The sequence below is a fragment of the Aquarana catesbeiana genome, linkage group LG05 (assembly GCF_042186555.1).
Source record: "Aquarana catesbeiana isolate 2022-GZ linkage group LG05, ASM4218655v1, whole genome shotgun sequence".
Classification (NCBI taxonomy): domain Eukaryota; kingdom Metazoa; phylum Chordata; class Amphibia; order Anura; family Ranidae; genus Aquarana; species Aquarana catesbeiana.
In genome coordinates this window covers 7,645,716-7,661,984 of record NC_133328.1, presented here as the reverse complement: position 1 = coordinate 7,661,984, position 16,269 = coordinate 7,645,716, and the positions used below count along the sequence as shown (strand labels likewise).

The 16,269-nt window shown below is 45.1% G+C and overlaps 1 protein-coding gene across 1 annotated transcript in view; it reads right to left on the bottom strand.

Moving 5' to 3' along the window:
* Window positions 1-1,472: 1,472 nt before the first annotated feature.
* ZC3H3 (zinc finger CCCH-type containing 3) overlaps window positions 1,473-16,269 on the bottom strand; it is a 282,488-nt gene continuing 267,691 nt past the window's right edge. The window contains exon 9 of the mRNA XM_073632632.1: window positions 1,473-3,606. Within this exon, the coding sequence (XP_073488733.1) occupies window positions 3,575-3,606 (32 nt within the window). The 3' untranslated portion in view covers window positions 1,473-3,574. The remainder of the gene's footprint in view (window positions 3,607-16,269) is intronic.

The window sequence follows — 16,269 nt, the reverse complement described above, 5'->3', positions numbered from 1 at the left end:
AAAAACAAAGCAAAACATTAATACATCTCTGCACATTCCCCCGTGGTTTTGTCTCAGTACAGAAATCCAGTGCTCTCCTTACTTCCTGTTTGAGCTGACAACACCGTGCCCTCGCTGCACTGATATCCCAAGCAGTGCTGCCAAGCCTTGCCCAGTTCTCACCTCCTGGACTACAGAACCCCTCCTTCACGCCATAACTTAAAGGGGTAAGGGGCTCTGTAGTCCATTATGGTACAAATTTGTGGGCCTCACAACACTGCTTAGGGTTTTACTTGCATAATAAATCTGTATAGAGTAAGCAAAAGAACAAAAGTGAATGCAGTGCGAGTTATACATAGAAGTATCACCGTATATCCCAAAGAAACTCTCACAAAAAAAAATTTTTTCAGAATATGGGTGAATGCAAGAAATAGGGAAAGTCAAACCGCAAATAAAAAGGGGGTGTCTTGTCTCAGACTGTCCACATGGGGAATAGATTAAAATTGCAGCAAGTAGGTGAATTCTGGCAGTAGAATCCAATTATGTATATTGAATGATAGATGTTACTCCAATTATGGGGTCACCAGGGATGCCCAAAAAAGTCAGAAAAAAGATAAAATACCAGGCGGGTGTTTTAGAAAGGAGAAAGGAAGGAAAAAAAAGCTACAGAAAGTCATATGGGGGGAAGGGATGTAGAACCGGGGTGTATAGGCAGAGCATGGGGTGTACGGGAGTCCTGGATTGTAAAGAACTCCAGAAGGGATTTGGGGAGACAAATGTGAGGGTGGAAGTCCGGACACTTGACTGTAGTTTTGAACGTAATGGAGTTCAGTTGCTTGGGAATTTTAGTGTAGTAGAGGCCATATTGTTAAATCACTACAGGAAGTTATGAGCTAGAGAAAATAAAAAACGCTGGATAGCCGCACTTCAAAAAATTCACCTTTATTATATAAAAATAGATATCAAGGCATCATAGGTGGGTATAGATTAACTGCACATGCGGTGTGAAACGCGTCAGCGGCTGTGCAGTAGTTAGTCTTGTACCCACCTATGATGCCTTGATATCTATTTTTATATAATAGAGGTGAATTTGTTGGAGTGCGGCTATCCAGCTATTTATTTTCTCTATTACCTCTGTTGCAAACAGAGCCAGCACCCTGCATGGATTGTGGAGACGGCTGATTCTAGGAGAGGTAATTACCTTGGAGCGGTGAACTCCCATATCCTAGGAAGTTATGAGCTCACTGGATTTCTGGCAGGTAAATGTATTTCCAGTATTAAAAAATAAATGGAGAATTGTGCTGGTACTGCAGAGATGAACTAACTAGTTTGTCTTTTTTTTGCTCAGACATATACTTCAACTTTGTTCCAAGCTGGAACACGAACACAACCCCAATCTACGATGCAATGCAGACACCTCGAAGTTGTGTGTACTGTGGGGGTTGGGCATGTCTAAGCTCCACCTCAGGGCGTGTACTGCGGGGGGGGGGGGGTTGGACAGGTTTAAGCTCCACTTCAGGGTGTGTACCGCAGGGGGTTGGACATGTCCAGGCTCCACCTCAGGGTGTGTACTGCAGGGGTTGGACATGTCTAAGCTCCACCTCAGTGTGTTTACTGTGGCGGTTGGAAATGTCTGAGCTCCACCTCCGAGTAAATATGGTTTGGGTTTCAGGACTTACAGGTAATACAGAGGAAGAATTCTAATAAGGCAATGAAAGGGGCCCCTGCCTTGTGAAACCTTTTCGATCATCTCCTATTCCCACTTTGCCCCGTGTGATCTACTGACAGATGGTTCTACAAATATAGGTGACCAGGAGACTGCAAATGTGGACCTCTCCTAAAAATGCAAGACATCTGGCTGTCAAGGTAGACCCTCTAGTGCCAGGAAGACTTCTGACGTTCTTGATCTGTAAACTTGTTCAAGGTCAGTGACTCAAAAAGTTTCAAGGCCAGCATAACAGCCAAAAAAAAAAACCTAAGGCCTAAGATTTGTTCAGGAAGGCAGTGACATCGGGAACAGGCAGCAAACCCCACCACACCTCTGAGGTCGTAATTGGTCTCTACCAGCATCCGTGTAATACCCGGTTAACAAGATACTCCTAGGGATTACTCAGCTGCCATACTCCTAATCATGGCCTCAGATATGCCAAACGGGAGGATCCATCAGGATACAGGGGCAGGCTGTGTGGATCCACCACGTCTACCCCGTGTCATGTGACTAGCAGTTCCATCCACCCTGCATGCCCTATGACTCAGGACTACCGGAACATCTTCCTTCTGGGCAGTAACTGGCCAAATGTCCAATCCTGAAGCCAGCTCTGTTAGACACATTCACATTCTCTATTTGTCCTGTTGACTAGGGGGGGGCATCTGTTCCAGTGTCTAAGAGGGTATTCTATGGGGGGGAGATTACCTCTCACTTCCTGTTGTGTCTACTGGAGAGGAAGTGAGGAGAAAACATCCTAAGGGGATGCAGATGGCAAAAAAATAAAATAAACTAATGGGGGGATTTAACCCATTCCTATTCTATCCATAAATACAAGGTTTTCTCTATACACAGACTTTAATGGTGCCTGGAATTTCGCATTAACACTGCAAATCTCTGGGGTGTGGGTGAAGATCAAGAGACAGTAAAAAAAGGGTGAGAACAATGGCTCTGCATTTTTTCACATGGGGGAAGGGTACGGAGAGAAGGCTGTACGGTGCGCAGAGGGTTGTACAAACGTCTGTTCCAGTACAGGCCAATGCCTTCCATATTCAATGCCATGCTATGCCATTGCCCAGTATGGTAAATGTAGTGCAGAAAGGCCACCTCCTAACATTAAGAAAAATGGCAGCAGAGGGAGACTGCTAAGGGCTCTTTCACATTACACATGTGCGCATAACATGCGCATGCTGGTGTACATTGTAAATGCGCACTGTCATGCATCGAAATGCATTGATAAAAAAGCACCACAGTGCTTCCTTTCTTTCCAGCTGAATGTAATTCTTAATTGCTGCAGTTGCACTGCAAAGCTTTACAGCATGCCGCTGCACACAAATGCAACCTATCCTATTCTTTTTTATTTTTTTCAGCGCACGCCAACGCACTGCATCGGTATGAACTGAAGCCATAGGAAACTTTTCCTTGGTCTTGCCCTGTGGCTTACGTTGGGCAATGCTGCTGCCGTGAACGAGCCCTAAGAGAATTTTGGTGAGTTTTACTCACTTAACACTGAAAAAAAAACACAAAATGTAGACTCCGCCCACAGCACCAAAGATATAAAATATATAAAATAATTATAAATTTCTCTTATACCAAAAACTATGAAATAAACTTTCTTGGCTGAATTGCCAGCATGAAATTAAATAGATATCTCTGTAGAAGTATAGACTATGAAATGTGCGCGCGTTCCTCGGGAACACAAAAGATCGCCAAAACACGGTTAAACGGCTGGTGGGGATTTACGTGTTCGGTCATCACCAATCGGGCCCAGGAGGATAATACAGGATAATACACACAAAGCCCTCTGGGTGGAGCTCTGTGGGGGGAGGAATGCGGGACCCTGAGTTGTAGTCGCTCCAAATAATCGGACCTGTAGAGGACCGGACAACGTCATAGTCTGGGCTTGATCTGCAGAGGCTTTCCTGGGAAACAGAGATGAAGAGTATTAGATAATGGAGGAGACAAATCAAATACATCCAGAAAACAGACGGCACGAAGAGCAACTACAACTGTACAGCGAACAAATAAACAGGAACTGTTTTCTACCGTTTGTATCCAAATGAAATTTTTATCATTTTTTTTTTCACACAAATAGAGCTTTCTTTAGGTGGTATTTAATCACTGCTGGGTTTTTTATTTTTTGCTAAAAAAAAAAAAAAACTGAAAAAAAGACAGAAAATTTTGAAAAAAAAAAAAAAAAAAAAAAAAAAAAAACGAAAAAAAAAAGACAAAAAATTTTGAAAAAAAAAAAAAACACGAAAAAAAGAGAATATTTTGAAAAAAAAAAACAAAAAAAAAACTGTTTCATAGTTTGTTATAAAATTTTGCAAACAGGTAATTTTTCTTCTTCGTTGATGTGCGCTGATGAGGCTGCACTGATAAGGTGGCACTAATGAGGTGGCACTGGTAGGTGACACTGATAGGCAGCACTGGTGGGCATTGATGGGTGGCACTGGTGGGAATTGATGGGTGGCATGGGTGGGCACTGGTAGGTGGCACTGTGGGCACTGATAGGTGGCACTGTGGGCACTGATAGGTGGCACTGTGGGCACTGATAGGTGGTACAGATGAGGCAGCCACGACTCTGTGTGAGGGATCGATGTCCCTCCGACAGAAGCCGGTGAGCGTCTTGTTTTTTTTTTCCCCCTCATGCAAAAAAATACTGATCTCATGTTTACATCATGTGATCAGCTGTCATTGGCTGACAGCTGATCACGTGGTTAAGGGGCGGGATCTGCCCCTTACTCCGATCTGTGATCAGCCGAGTCTCATAGACTCAGTGAAAACAGAGTGCGCCGCGCTCGACCCGCAGGCAGCTCATCCATGGGAGGACGTCTATGGACACCCTCCCGGCATGTAAGGCCCGTGTTGTAGCCGTCTTTCGGGTATAGCGCGGGCGGCAAGTAGTTAAAAAAAACTAAAACATACCTTTACAATCACTTTGAATTTTTTAAATTATTTTTTTTAGAAATTTTATATTTTTTTTTTTTAGATTTTATTCTTATTTATTTTTTTTTACATTTTGGGGGGCTTTGATGAAATATTAGGGGCCGAAGCAGACCCCTGATGTCTCACCTTTAGGGACGAAGGGCACTAATGGGGTGGCACTGTCCTCGGTCATAGATTTATTTGTCTCTATCGCTGCAGCCTCATCTGCAGAGATGAATGAAAAGGAAGCGGTCTGAGGCATAGTTTACTATGATTAAAGAGTTTACTATGCTTCACTGATGAATGGACACAGGAGGGATCGATACTGATCGCTCACTGTGTTCATTCAAAAAAAATAAAATAAAAATGAAGGGGCCAATGAATGACATATTTACCTTCCCCTTTCCTGGCTGTACATCCTGAAAACAGTGCCCGCAACAGCAGTCAGCAGGAGAGGAGAGCAGGGAAGCCGCCAATGATGAGAGGGGGGACACAGGGGGTCTGGGCAGGAGGGGGATGGGAGCGTAGATTCTAGAACTGATCCCCTTGCAGCGCAGCGGGAGGTAGAGGAGGAGACGCCAACAGCGCTGCAGGGGGAAGAACAAGAGGATTAGTGTCTGTAATAAGGCAGTGCCCCCCAAGTCCTCCCGCTCAGCAGGTGCCCAGGCCCCTCTTTTGAACTGATAGGGCCCGGGCCTGGTACAGGAGGGCCAGCCGTACTGCTTTATCAATGGTCCTGGCACACGGGGGAGTACCCTCCTATATGCCTAAGCCAGAGGGGACTGGGAGAGGGAGGGGCAGAATTCAATCAGCTCCTCCACTGCCCAATCAGGCAGAGGGGGGAATGAAGACCAAGCTGGGATGCATAAATTCAGGACGCCGATCTATTCACGCTGCCAGGACGTCGCTCATCGGGTAAGATAGTTCTACATATTTCAATGGTGGATTTGAACCAGAGAGTCCTTATGAGCCATTTCCTGGCACAGGAAAGTTCTGGTCCCGATGCCAGCAATCGCCTTGTCTCTGCCGTCCTGCCAGCTACGGCTCATATCTCGGTGCCCGTCCAGTTGGCATTCCAGTGTGTTAAGGATATGCGGAGGGGTGTGTGGATATAGTTACAGTGTTTGTGAGAAGGCTGGCTATGAGGCTGTTGACAGAGCGTTGGCAGGACGGGGTACAGACGTGTACGGCTGCTGTCACAGTGACGAGTGTTCGGTTATATTTAGAGCTTCTTAAAAAACATTAACAGCCTTACTTAGCCACTTCCCGGGCCGGACTCCATGACATGTAAACACGCCACCGACTCCGGGCCCATCTGCCCCCAACGACCAGGAAACTTCATACGGGCACCGCCATCCCTGCCCACCAGGACACTTCATACGGGCACCGCCATCTCTTCCCACCAGGACACTTCATACGGGCACCGCCATCCCTGCCCACCAGGACACTTCATACGGGCACCGCCATCCCTGCCCACCAGGACACTTCATACGGGCACCGCCATCCCTGCCCACCAGGACACTTCATACGGGCACCGCCATCTCTTCCCACCAGGACACTTCATACGGGCACCGCCATCCCTGACCACCAGGACACTTCATACGGGCACCGCCATCTCTTCCCACCAGGACACTTCATACGGGCACCGCCATCCCTGACCACCAGGACACTTCATACGGGCACCGCCATCCCTGCCCACCAGGACACTTCATACGGGCACCGCCATCTCTTCCCACCAGGACACTTCATACGGGCACCGCCATCCCTGCCCACCAGGACACTTCATACGGGCACCGCCATCCCTGCCCACCAGGACACTTCATACGGGCACCGCCATCCCTGCCCACCAGGACACTTCATACGGGCACCACCATCCCTGCCCACCAGGACACTGTATACGGGCACCGCCATCCCTGCCCACCAGGACACTTCATACGGGTACCACCATCCCTGCCCACCAGGACACTTCATACGGGCACCACCATCCCTGCCCACCAGGACACTGTATACGGGCACCGCCATCCCTGCCCACCAGGACACTTCATACGGGTACCACCATCCCTGCCCACCAGGACACTTCATACGGGTACCGCCATCCCTGCCCACCAGGACACTTCATACGGGCACCGCCATCCCTGACCACCAGGACACTTCATACGGGCACCGCCATCCCTGCCCACCAGGACACTTCATACGGGCACCGCCATCCCTGACCACCAGGACACTTCATACGGGCACCGCCATCCCTGCCCACCAGGACACTTCATACGGGCATCGCCATCCCTGCCCACCAGGACACTTCATACGGGCACCGCCATCCCTGCCCACCAGGACACTTCATACGGGCACCGCCATCCCCGCCCACCAGGACACTTGATACGGGCACCGCCATCCCTGACCACCAGGACACTTCATACGGGCACCGCCATCCCTGCCCACCAGGACACTTCATACGGGCACCGCCATCCCCGCTCACCAGGACACTTGATACGGGCACCGCCATCCCCGCCCACCAGGACACTTGATACGGGCACCGCCATCCCTGCCCACCAGGACACTTCATACGGGCACCGCCATCCCTGCCCACCAGGACACTTCATACGGGCACTGCCATCCCTGACCACCAGGACACTTCATACGGGCACCGCCATCCCCGCCCACCAGGACACTTGATACGGGCACCGCCATCCCCGCCCACCAGGACACTTCATAAGGGCACCGCCATCCCTGCCCTGTGCTGGTAGACTCACCCTCAAAAATAAAGATATAAAGGAGGGCCTAGAATCTGCACCTCACACAATTTTGCATGGAATGCCCCAATTTAACCCCTTCAATACCGGGCACTTTCACCCCTCTTCCTGCCCAGGCCAATTTTCAGCTTTCAGCGCTGTCACACTTTGAATGACAATTACGCGGTCATACAACACTGTACCCAAATAACATTTTTATTATTTTTTTTCACACAAGTAGAGATTTCTTTTGGTGGTATTTAATCATTACCGATTTTTTATTTATTTTTTGCCTAAAAAATTGAAAAATGATCGAAAAATTTTGAAAAAAAAAAAAGATTTTTTTCTTATTTTTTTGGCAGAAATTTTTGTAAATAAGTGATTTTTCTTCTTCACTGATGGGCACTGATGAGGAGGTACTAATATGCAGCTTTGATGAGCACTAATAGGTGGCACTGGTGGGCAATGATCAGTGGCACTGGTGGGCAATGATAGGTGGCACTGGTGGGCAAATGATAGGTGGCACGGATAGGCTGCACTGATGAGGCAGCACTGAAGGGCACTAATGGGGTGGCATTGATGAGAAGGCACTAATCTGCAGCTTTGATGAGCACTGATAGGTGGCACTGATGGGCAATGATAGGTGACACCAGTGGGCAATGATAGGTGGCACGGGTGGGCAATGATAGGTGACACCAGTGGGCAATGATAGGTGGCACTTGTGGGCAAATGATAGGTGGCACAGATTGGCTGCACTGATGAGGCAGCACTGAAGGGCACTAATGGGGTGGCACTAATATGCAGCTTTGATGAGCACTCATAGGTGGCACTGGTGGGCAATGATAGGTGGTACGGATGGTCACTGAAAGGCAGCACTGATTGGCATCACTGATGGTCACAGATTGGTATCACTTATGGGTACAGAGTGGCATCATTGATGGGCACTGTTGGGGCTGCACTAATGAACAGTGGCTCTATACAGATCTCTCCTGTGAGGAAATGCCGCTGATTGGCTCTCCTCTCCTCACACTCTGTCAGTATAAGGTGAGGAGAGCCAATAGACAGCATCTCCTTGTTTACATGTGATGTGATTGGACAGAGCCGATCACATTGGCAAAAAGCCTCGGCTCGTCATCGAGATAAGGGTCGCGTCTTGGCGCCCGCGATTGCCGCACTGCACGCCCCCCACGGGCGTGCGATCGAAGTGAGACTGGGGCGACGTCATATGACGCTGGCCCAGAACAAGAGTATCCCGCACGCTGTCATTTGTCCATATGGTGGGCGGGAGGAGGTTAAACACACCTATTAAAGTCCCGTCAATGTCAACTTAAAAGTATGTTTCAATCTTTTAAAATCTGCAACTTTCTTTAAAATAATCCTTTGTTCCGACACTTCCTGGTACAGGGTGACAACGCTCCGTCCTTGGCTCCCAGGTGTGCTCCGGCGTTGTCACCTTGTCAAACAGGCTTTTAATGAAGACTACAAGTAGCTGTGTAAACCCACATTACACAGTCATGGTCGGCCGCTGTCAGCGTCCTGAGAAATGCCATGCAAGCCATTGCTGGAGTGTATGTAGAGAGGAAATGGCTGCAAAGAGGATGCAGGAGACCAGCAGCGCTAAGATATACAGTAGTACCTTGGATTACGAGCATAATCCGTTCCAGAGGAATGCTTGTAATCCAGAGCACTCGCATATCAAAGTGAGTTTCCCCATAGGGATCAATGGAAACTCAGATAATTCGTTCCACAGCCACTGCTAGTGTATGCAGTACCGAATGTGGCCAGAGGTGGGGGGGGGGGCGCCGGAGACATTCGGAAACACTTGGAGAAGCTCAGAGGCACTCGGAAGCACTTGGAGAAGCTCAGAGACACTCGGAAACACTTGGAGAAGCTCAGAGACACTCAGGAAAGGATTGTTTCTGAGCACTTCTGAGTGTCTCCGGCGCCCCCCCACACCTCTGGACACATGCAGTACTGCACACACCAGAGGCTTGAATCCCGCTCGTCTTGTGACGCTCGCAAAACGAGTCGGAATTTAAAAAAAAAAAAAAAAAAAAACACAGCTCTTTTCATGCTATCAGGTCACTATGGAGCAAAATCTGTGAGGAACGTTTCCTAAACCTTGTATCTATTCCACCAAGAATTAAGGAAAAAGGGGGTACATCCTCAGACGGGAAGAGTGATATCTCGGTCTTCACTGCAGAAATGATCGAAACATGATTTTTTTAAGTGCCATTCATTTCCTACAGGGGCCCCCCCCCCTCCCCAGACCCACCAAACATCCCATCGGGGGGGGGGGGGGAGGGGAGCCCGGGAACAATGTGACTGTCTTGGTCGCATTGGGTGAGAACAGAGGAAGGAATAGAAGTTCTCTTCTCTGGTATCAAAAACTAAAAGCAATGAGGATCTTTGTCACTTACGGTTTCGGTTTGTTGTTTGAAAGCATCTGATCAGACCGATCGCAGATTGATCGGATGCTTTGGAGGCCAGGAGGAGAGATTTGGGGTCTAATAGACCCCAGATCTTTGCATAAAAAGGACCTGTCACAGCCCATCCTATCACAAGGGATGTCGTTCTTCCTTTGGGATAGTAATAAAGTTTAAAAAAAAAAAAAGGGTAGGTGTCAAAAAAATATTAAAACAAACAAAATTTTTATTTTTTTTTTAAATCGGGAGCTGTGATCGCGGTCATGTCCTAGGTAGCCCATCCTCCCCCCACAGTTGGAATCACTCCCTAGGACACACTGAACCCCTTGATCGCCCCCTAATTGTTAACCCCTTCCCTGCCAGTGTCATTTACACTGTAATCAGTGCATTTTTATAGCACTGATCGCTGTATAAATGACAATGGTCCCAAAGTAGTGTCAAAAGTGTCTGCCGTAAATCTATCCCCTATTTTGTAGATGCTATAACTTTTGCGCAAACTAATCAATATACGCTTATTGCCATTTTTTTTATACCAAAAATATGTAGTAGAATACATATCGGCCTAAACTGAGGAAAAAAACTTGTTTTTTTATATATTTTTGGGGGATATTTATTATAGCAAAAAGTAAAAATATTGCTTTTTTTTTTTTTTTTTCAAAATTGTCAGTCTTATTTTGTTTATAACCCAAAAAAATAAAAACCACAGAGGTGATCAATTAATACCAAAAGAAATCTCTATTTGTGAGGAAATAAGGACGTCAATTTTGTTTAGGTGCAACGTCGCACGACTGCGCAATTGTCAGTTAAAGCGAACGCAGCGCCGAATCGCAAAAAGTGCTCTGGTCAGGAAGGGGGGTAAATCCTTCCGGGGCTAAAGTGGTTAACCAAACACTTGGGTATTATATTGTGTTCAATACATTTTTTCCAGAAAATTTGCATTTGATAAAACTGCTGCACAAATAAAAATAATTGCAACAACCACCATTTTATTCTCTAGGGCCTCTGCTAGAAAAAAAAAAAAAAGTGTTTATTATACATAATGCACAAAGTGAATGTCATTCAATTACAGTGATCTGGTTACAAGGTTGAAGAACAAAAAGTCTATCGAGTTCTACCAACAAAAAATGTGAAAGAATAAATAAATTGTAGAGATGCACCGATATTTCGGCGGCTGAAAAATGGTGTTTGCGCCATTCCAAAAGGTGCTGATAATGGCGCCAAAAACGCACACGATTTTGCAGCGATTTTCCAGAGCTTATGGTGTGTTTTTCATAGGTCGTGTGACTAAAAAAAAAAACGCAGCAAAAACGTAATACGGCGTGCGTTATTGATGTGTCCTTGCTGCGTTTTCAACGCATTTTAACGGGGAGGCGCGATTTTGGTGCGTTTTTTTTTTAACTGACCAAAGATGCAGCAAGATTTTTAACACAACGGAAGCGCAACGGACCAGTGTGAAGACATACATAGAGTTTAAAGGGATGCATTTTTCTTTCTTGCGCTAAAGGTGCCGCTAATGGCCGACAATAAATTCATATTCATTTACATTCATGATATTAATTAACCACTTGACCTCCGGAAGATTTACCCCCCTTCCTAACACACTTTAACTGACCATTAGCGCGGTCGTGTGAAGCTGCACTCAAATAAATTTGATGTCCTTTTTTTTCCCCACAAATCAAGCTTTCTTTTGGTGGTATTTGATCACCTCTGCGTTTTTTTTTTTTTTTGTGCTATAAACAAAAAAAGAGCAACAATTTTGAAAAAAAAAAGTATATATATATATAAAACTTTCTGCTATAAAACATATCATAACATAAAACATTTTAAAAAATTGAATTTCTTTATCAGTTTAGGCCAATATATATTCTGCTACATGTTTTTGATCAAATAAATCCCAATAAGTGTATATTGATTAGTTTGCGCAAAAGTTATCACGTCTACAAACTATGGGATTTTTTTAATTATTTTTTTTTTTTTTACTAGTTATGGCGGCAGAATCATATATATATATATATATATAGTAAATCTGCTATAGGGAGGTCGGGAACCAACTAAAAAGTAGAATACAATTATATATAAAAATATAAATTTAATTTGAATTTAAAAAGTCTTTTTCGGTTTTGGCACCAAAATTTCCATTTGGTGCACCTCTAATAAACTGTAGCACCTCTATATACAGAACTCTATATGAACACAGTTGATCTACATCTACTTGGAAGGCTGTGATGTTAATATGCAGAGTATAAAAAGAAAAGTAGATTGGATAAAAATATAAAAAAATGAAAATAAAAAAAATAAATAAAAATCCACTGAACAGAATTTATTTTTTCTTCTTTTCGTTTAAATTTTTAAAACAAACAAAAAAAATAAAAATATTTCATACAATCTCTCACAAAAGTGCTTCACAAAATAAAATATGTAGATTAGCTATTAGTTATCCTAGAATTATGTACTTATACTCATCCGTTATCCGACAAGGGGAACTCTCGAACCTTCACTACCGCTAGAACGAAATATTAAAAAAAAAAAGGAGGAGCTGGAATGCACAAAGGTGAGCAGGAACATCCAACATTTCCAAGTTGAGAGGAACAGAGCTTGGAATTACAACAGGGAGCACTTCTTACTGGAGCATCCAACACAGCTAAGTAGCCAGGAGCTGACAATGCCCATCACATTCAACCTGGATATTTACTTTGGGGTGGTTTGACCCTTTAAATTCTTCATAGCTATATTATCTAACCAAGACATCTGGCCATTAGACCTTCCTTATATAGCCAAAAGTATATGGTTGAAACTAGATGGACTTGTGTCTTTTTTTAAACCTGACTATGTAACTATGTGGACACCCCCTCGCTAGATGGAGTTCAGGTGTCTCCAGTGAAGGGTACTGTTAATACTCCATCATACGAAGACATAGAAGAGAACTGTGGTCTAACAACCTTGTGGTATCAAGTTTGGTGAAGACCCTTTTCTGTTCCACTCCATAAAGACATGGTATGACCAGTTTGGTGTCCTGTACAGAGCTCTGACCTCAACCCTACTGAGCACCTTTGGGATGAATTGGAACGCTGGTTGTGAGCCAGTTCTTCTCATCAGTACCTGACCTCAGAAATGGGCACAAATTCCCACAGACACCTTCAAAAATCTAGTGAAAAGCCTCCCCAGAAAAGTGGAGGATGGTATAGCCACAAAGGAGGCCAACTCCATATTTATGGCCATGGTTTTGGAATGGAATGTCCAACAAGCTCCTATAGGTGTGATGATCAGGTGCCCACAGACATTTCGCTATATAATATAGTGATCTAAATCCATGTGGTACAATTGTAGATTTTACTTTTCTATTAATGTTGTATGTGTACTAAACGTGGTTGCTGATATTTATACTATACATAACTGAAACACCTTAAGAGAGAATGCAGTCACCAGCACTCCATACAGATACAAGACAACAAAATCAGTTATGGTGCAGAGACTTCATGGAGACTGGTAAGGGACTGTGTGCCAATACATCCCCTGGGTATCCTCTCTGCTCTTTGTAGACTGCCCCACCCTGTATTGGACTGGAGAAGGTCAGTGGAAATACGATAGTGGAATTTTAAACGTTCTGAGTGTTTTATCCTGCTCGTTATATATGAAGATACAGAAATTTCACCACCTCATTTTCACATTCCCATCAATATGTAAATGATGGCATCAGCAGCTGGCACTCTCCTCGGCACCAGTGTGGCACAATGCCCAAGACAGAACGCTCTGTTACCTAAAAGCATGTGAAATTCCCTGCCAGTCATCAGCTGGCACAGTACACACAGTGTATAGTAAAGAACCATTGAGACATATCACTGACAGACAAATGACGTTCTATGACCACACTGTGAGCTGAATGTTCCTCTTTTACACCTGTCCTCAGAGCACCCTGCCCAGGTCCAGCCTTCCTGGAGGTCAATTTTTGACTTTAGGTAGTCCTTAAATCTAAGCTGTAAAATTATCAGCATAGCCAATTTTCAAATTTGATTGGACTCAACTGAAAATAATTGTTACTTGTCTGAAAATAAGTATACTTTTTCTAGTGTGTTAGTTTCATGAATTGAGCCTAATGTTTATCACAGTCTTTGTCAACCTTTTTTACCTTTAATAATGTTCTCTGGGAACCCTTACTGGATAAGTTAATTTGGATGGGAAAATGAAAAGATGCCCTATTCATGGGTAGTCGGTAGAATAATAATAATACTCTTACAGTGGTGGTCGGAATGTCACCCTTACAGACGGTTAAAAAGATCATTGGCATCATGTTGCTGGCTTTTCCAAGCGGCATTGGCCTTGCAACTATGCAGGCACCATCCAGTGGGAGGTCAATCAGCCACAGCTCAAGGAACCCCTAGCAATCTCTGGGGGAACCCTTTTTTGAGAATGGCTAATCTATACGTTTCAGGGCCAAAGAGTTAGCTGGAGCAACAGGGCTAGCTTGCCAACAGGTTAGGTTGAGAGGTACGACTAGATTTAAATCAAGAGATACGGCTAGAAATTAGGTTAAGGGATATGGCTATAGTTTTAGTTAAGATAAGGCTAGATTTAAGGTTTGAGGTAGGGTTAGCAGTTGGGTTAAGGGGTAGGGGAAGCAGCTAAAGTTAAAAGTTAGGGTGAGACCATTGAAAAAAGCATAAGGAGAAAGGTTAGCTTAGGATTTTTGGTAGGTGTTAGGTTGAGGTGAGAAGTTAGGTTGGGGAATATGGTGAGAAATTAGGTCAAGGAATACGGTTAGAAGTTAGATTGAGGGATAGGGTGAGAGGTTAGGTTGAGGGACAGGGTGAAAGGTTAGGTTGAGGGACAGGGTGAAAGGTTAGGTTGAGGGACAGGGTGAAAGGTTAGGTTGAGGGACAGGGTGAAAGGTTGGGTTGAGGGACAGGATGAGAGGTTGGGTTGAGGGATAGAGCGAGGGGTTGGGTTGAGGGATAAAGCGAGAGGTTGAGGGATAGAGCAAGAGGTTGAGCTGAGGGATAGAGCAAGAAGTAGAGTTGAGGAACAGAGCGAGAGGTTGAGTTGAGGGATAGAGCGAGAGGTTGGGTTGAGGAACAGAACGAGAGGTTAGGTTGAGGGATAGAGCGAGAGGTTGGGTTGAGGGATAGAGCGAGAGGTTGGGTTGAGGGATGGAGCGAGAGGTTGGGTTGAGGGATAGAATAAAAGGTTGGATTGGGGAATAGAGTGAGAGAATAGGTTAGGAGATATGGCAACAGATTAAGTCGAATTATAGGGTTAAATTATTTATTATTCAGTATGACCAGGGGTTATACTCAAGCCTAGAGAAGCCTAGAGGTCTGATTAAGGAATAGACTGAGAGGCTAAATTTAGAGGTTAGGTTGAGGGATGTGGCAAGAGGTTAGTTTGAGGGATAGTATGAGAGGTTACGTTTGTAGAACAGAGTGGGTAGGTTGAGAGACAAAGCAAAAGGTTAGGTTGAGGGACAGAGTAAGAGGTTAGGTTGAGAGAAAGGGTGAGAGGTTAGTTAGGCTGAGGGATAGAGTGAGGGATCAGGTTGAGGGATAGAGTGATAGGTTAGGTTGAGGGACCGAGTGAGAGATTGGGTTGAGGGACAGAGTGAGAGGTTGGGTTGAGGGACAGAGTGAGAGGTTAGGTTGAGAGACAGAGCAGAAGGCTAGGTTGAGGGACAGAGCAGAAGGTTAGGCTGAGGGATATGGCAAGGGTTTACGTTGAAATATAGGGTAAGACATTGGATTATTCAGTATGACCAAAAGTTATATTGAATAATCAAGCCTAGGCCAAGAGGTTCGATTGAGGAATAGGCTGAGAGATTATGTTGAGGAACAGGGGAAGTGGTAGGTCATATGAAATAGTACTTGGTTTTGGGCAGTACTGTTCCCAGTGTAAAGCTTTTGGAGCAGAAGCTTTGCATTGAAAGTATTGGTATTCAACATTATCAAGACATGCAGGTGTCAACAAGGGGGAAAAAAATGTTTTAGCAATCAGAGACGCCATCACAGACAATTTCCACCATGCTGGATGATCCAAGTGTGCGAACATCAATCATTTTATATAAAAACAAGTGAACACCGTGTGTGCAGAGAAAACAACGGAGGGTTACTACCTGCCAGCAAAGTGAAAAGAATAGGGTGATGCCCCATAGATATGCGCCAATGTGTTACTGGCAGCGGCCAGGGTAGCGCTATATGTATCTTCTCATCACAGCAGTGTCGTCACATTAAGAGACAGTGAATATTACTCAACCTGGTTTGTAGGATAACAATGAGATTCTCAGACAAAGCCCTGCTATCTTCACCATCTGGCACGAGTCTCTGCACCGTTACCGCTCAGCAGGGGCTCTGGCTGAGCTACCGCATTGAGGTGCTTGCACAGCCTAGCAGCCAAAATCAGCGGGAGGCACCGTTAATGCTCACACAGCGCAGTCAGGGGGACCCGGCTATAACTCACAGAGGTAACTGTGGGAACTGATTAGAATTGTCTTTCCACTTAAGGAGGACCTTGCAAC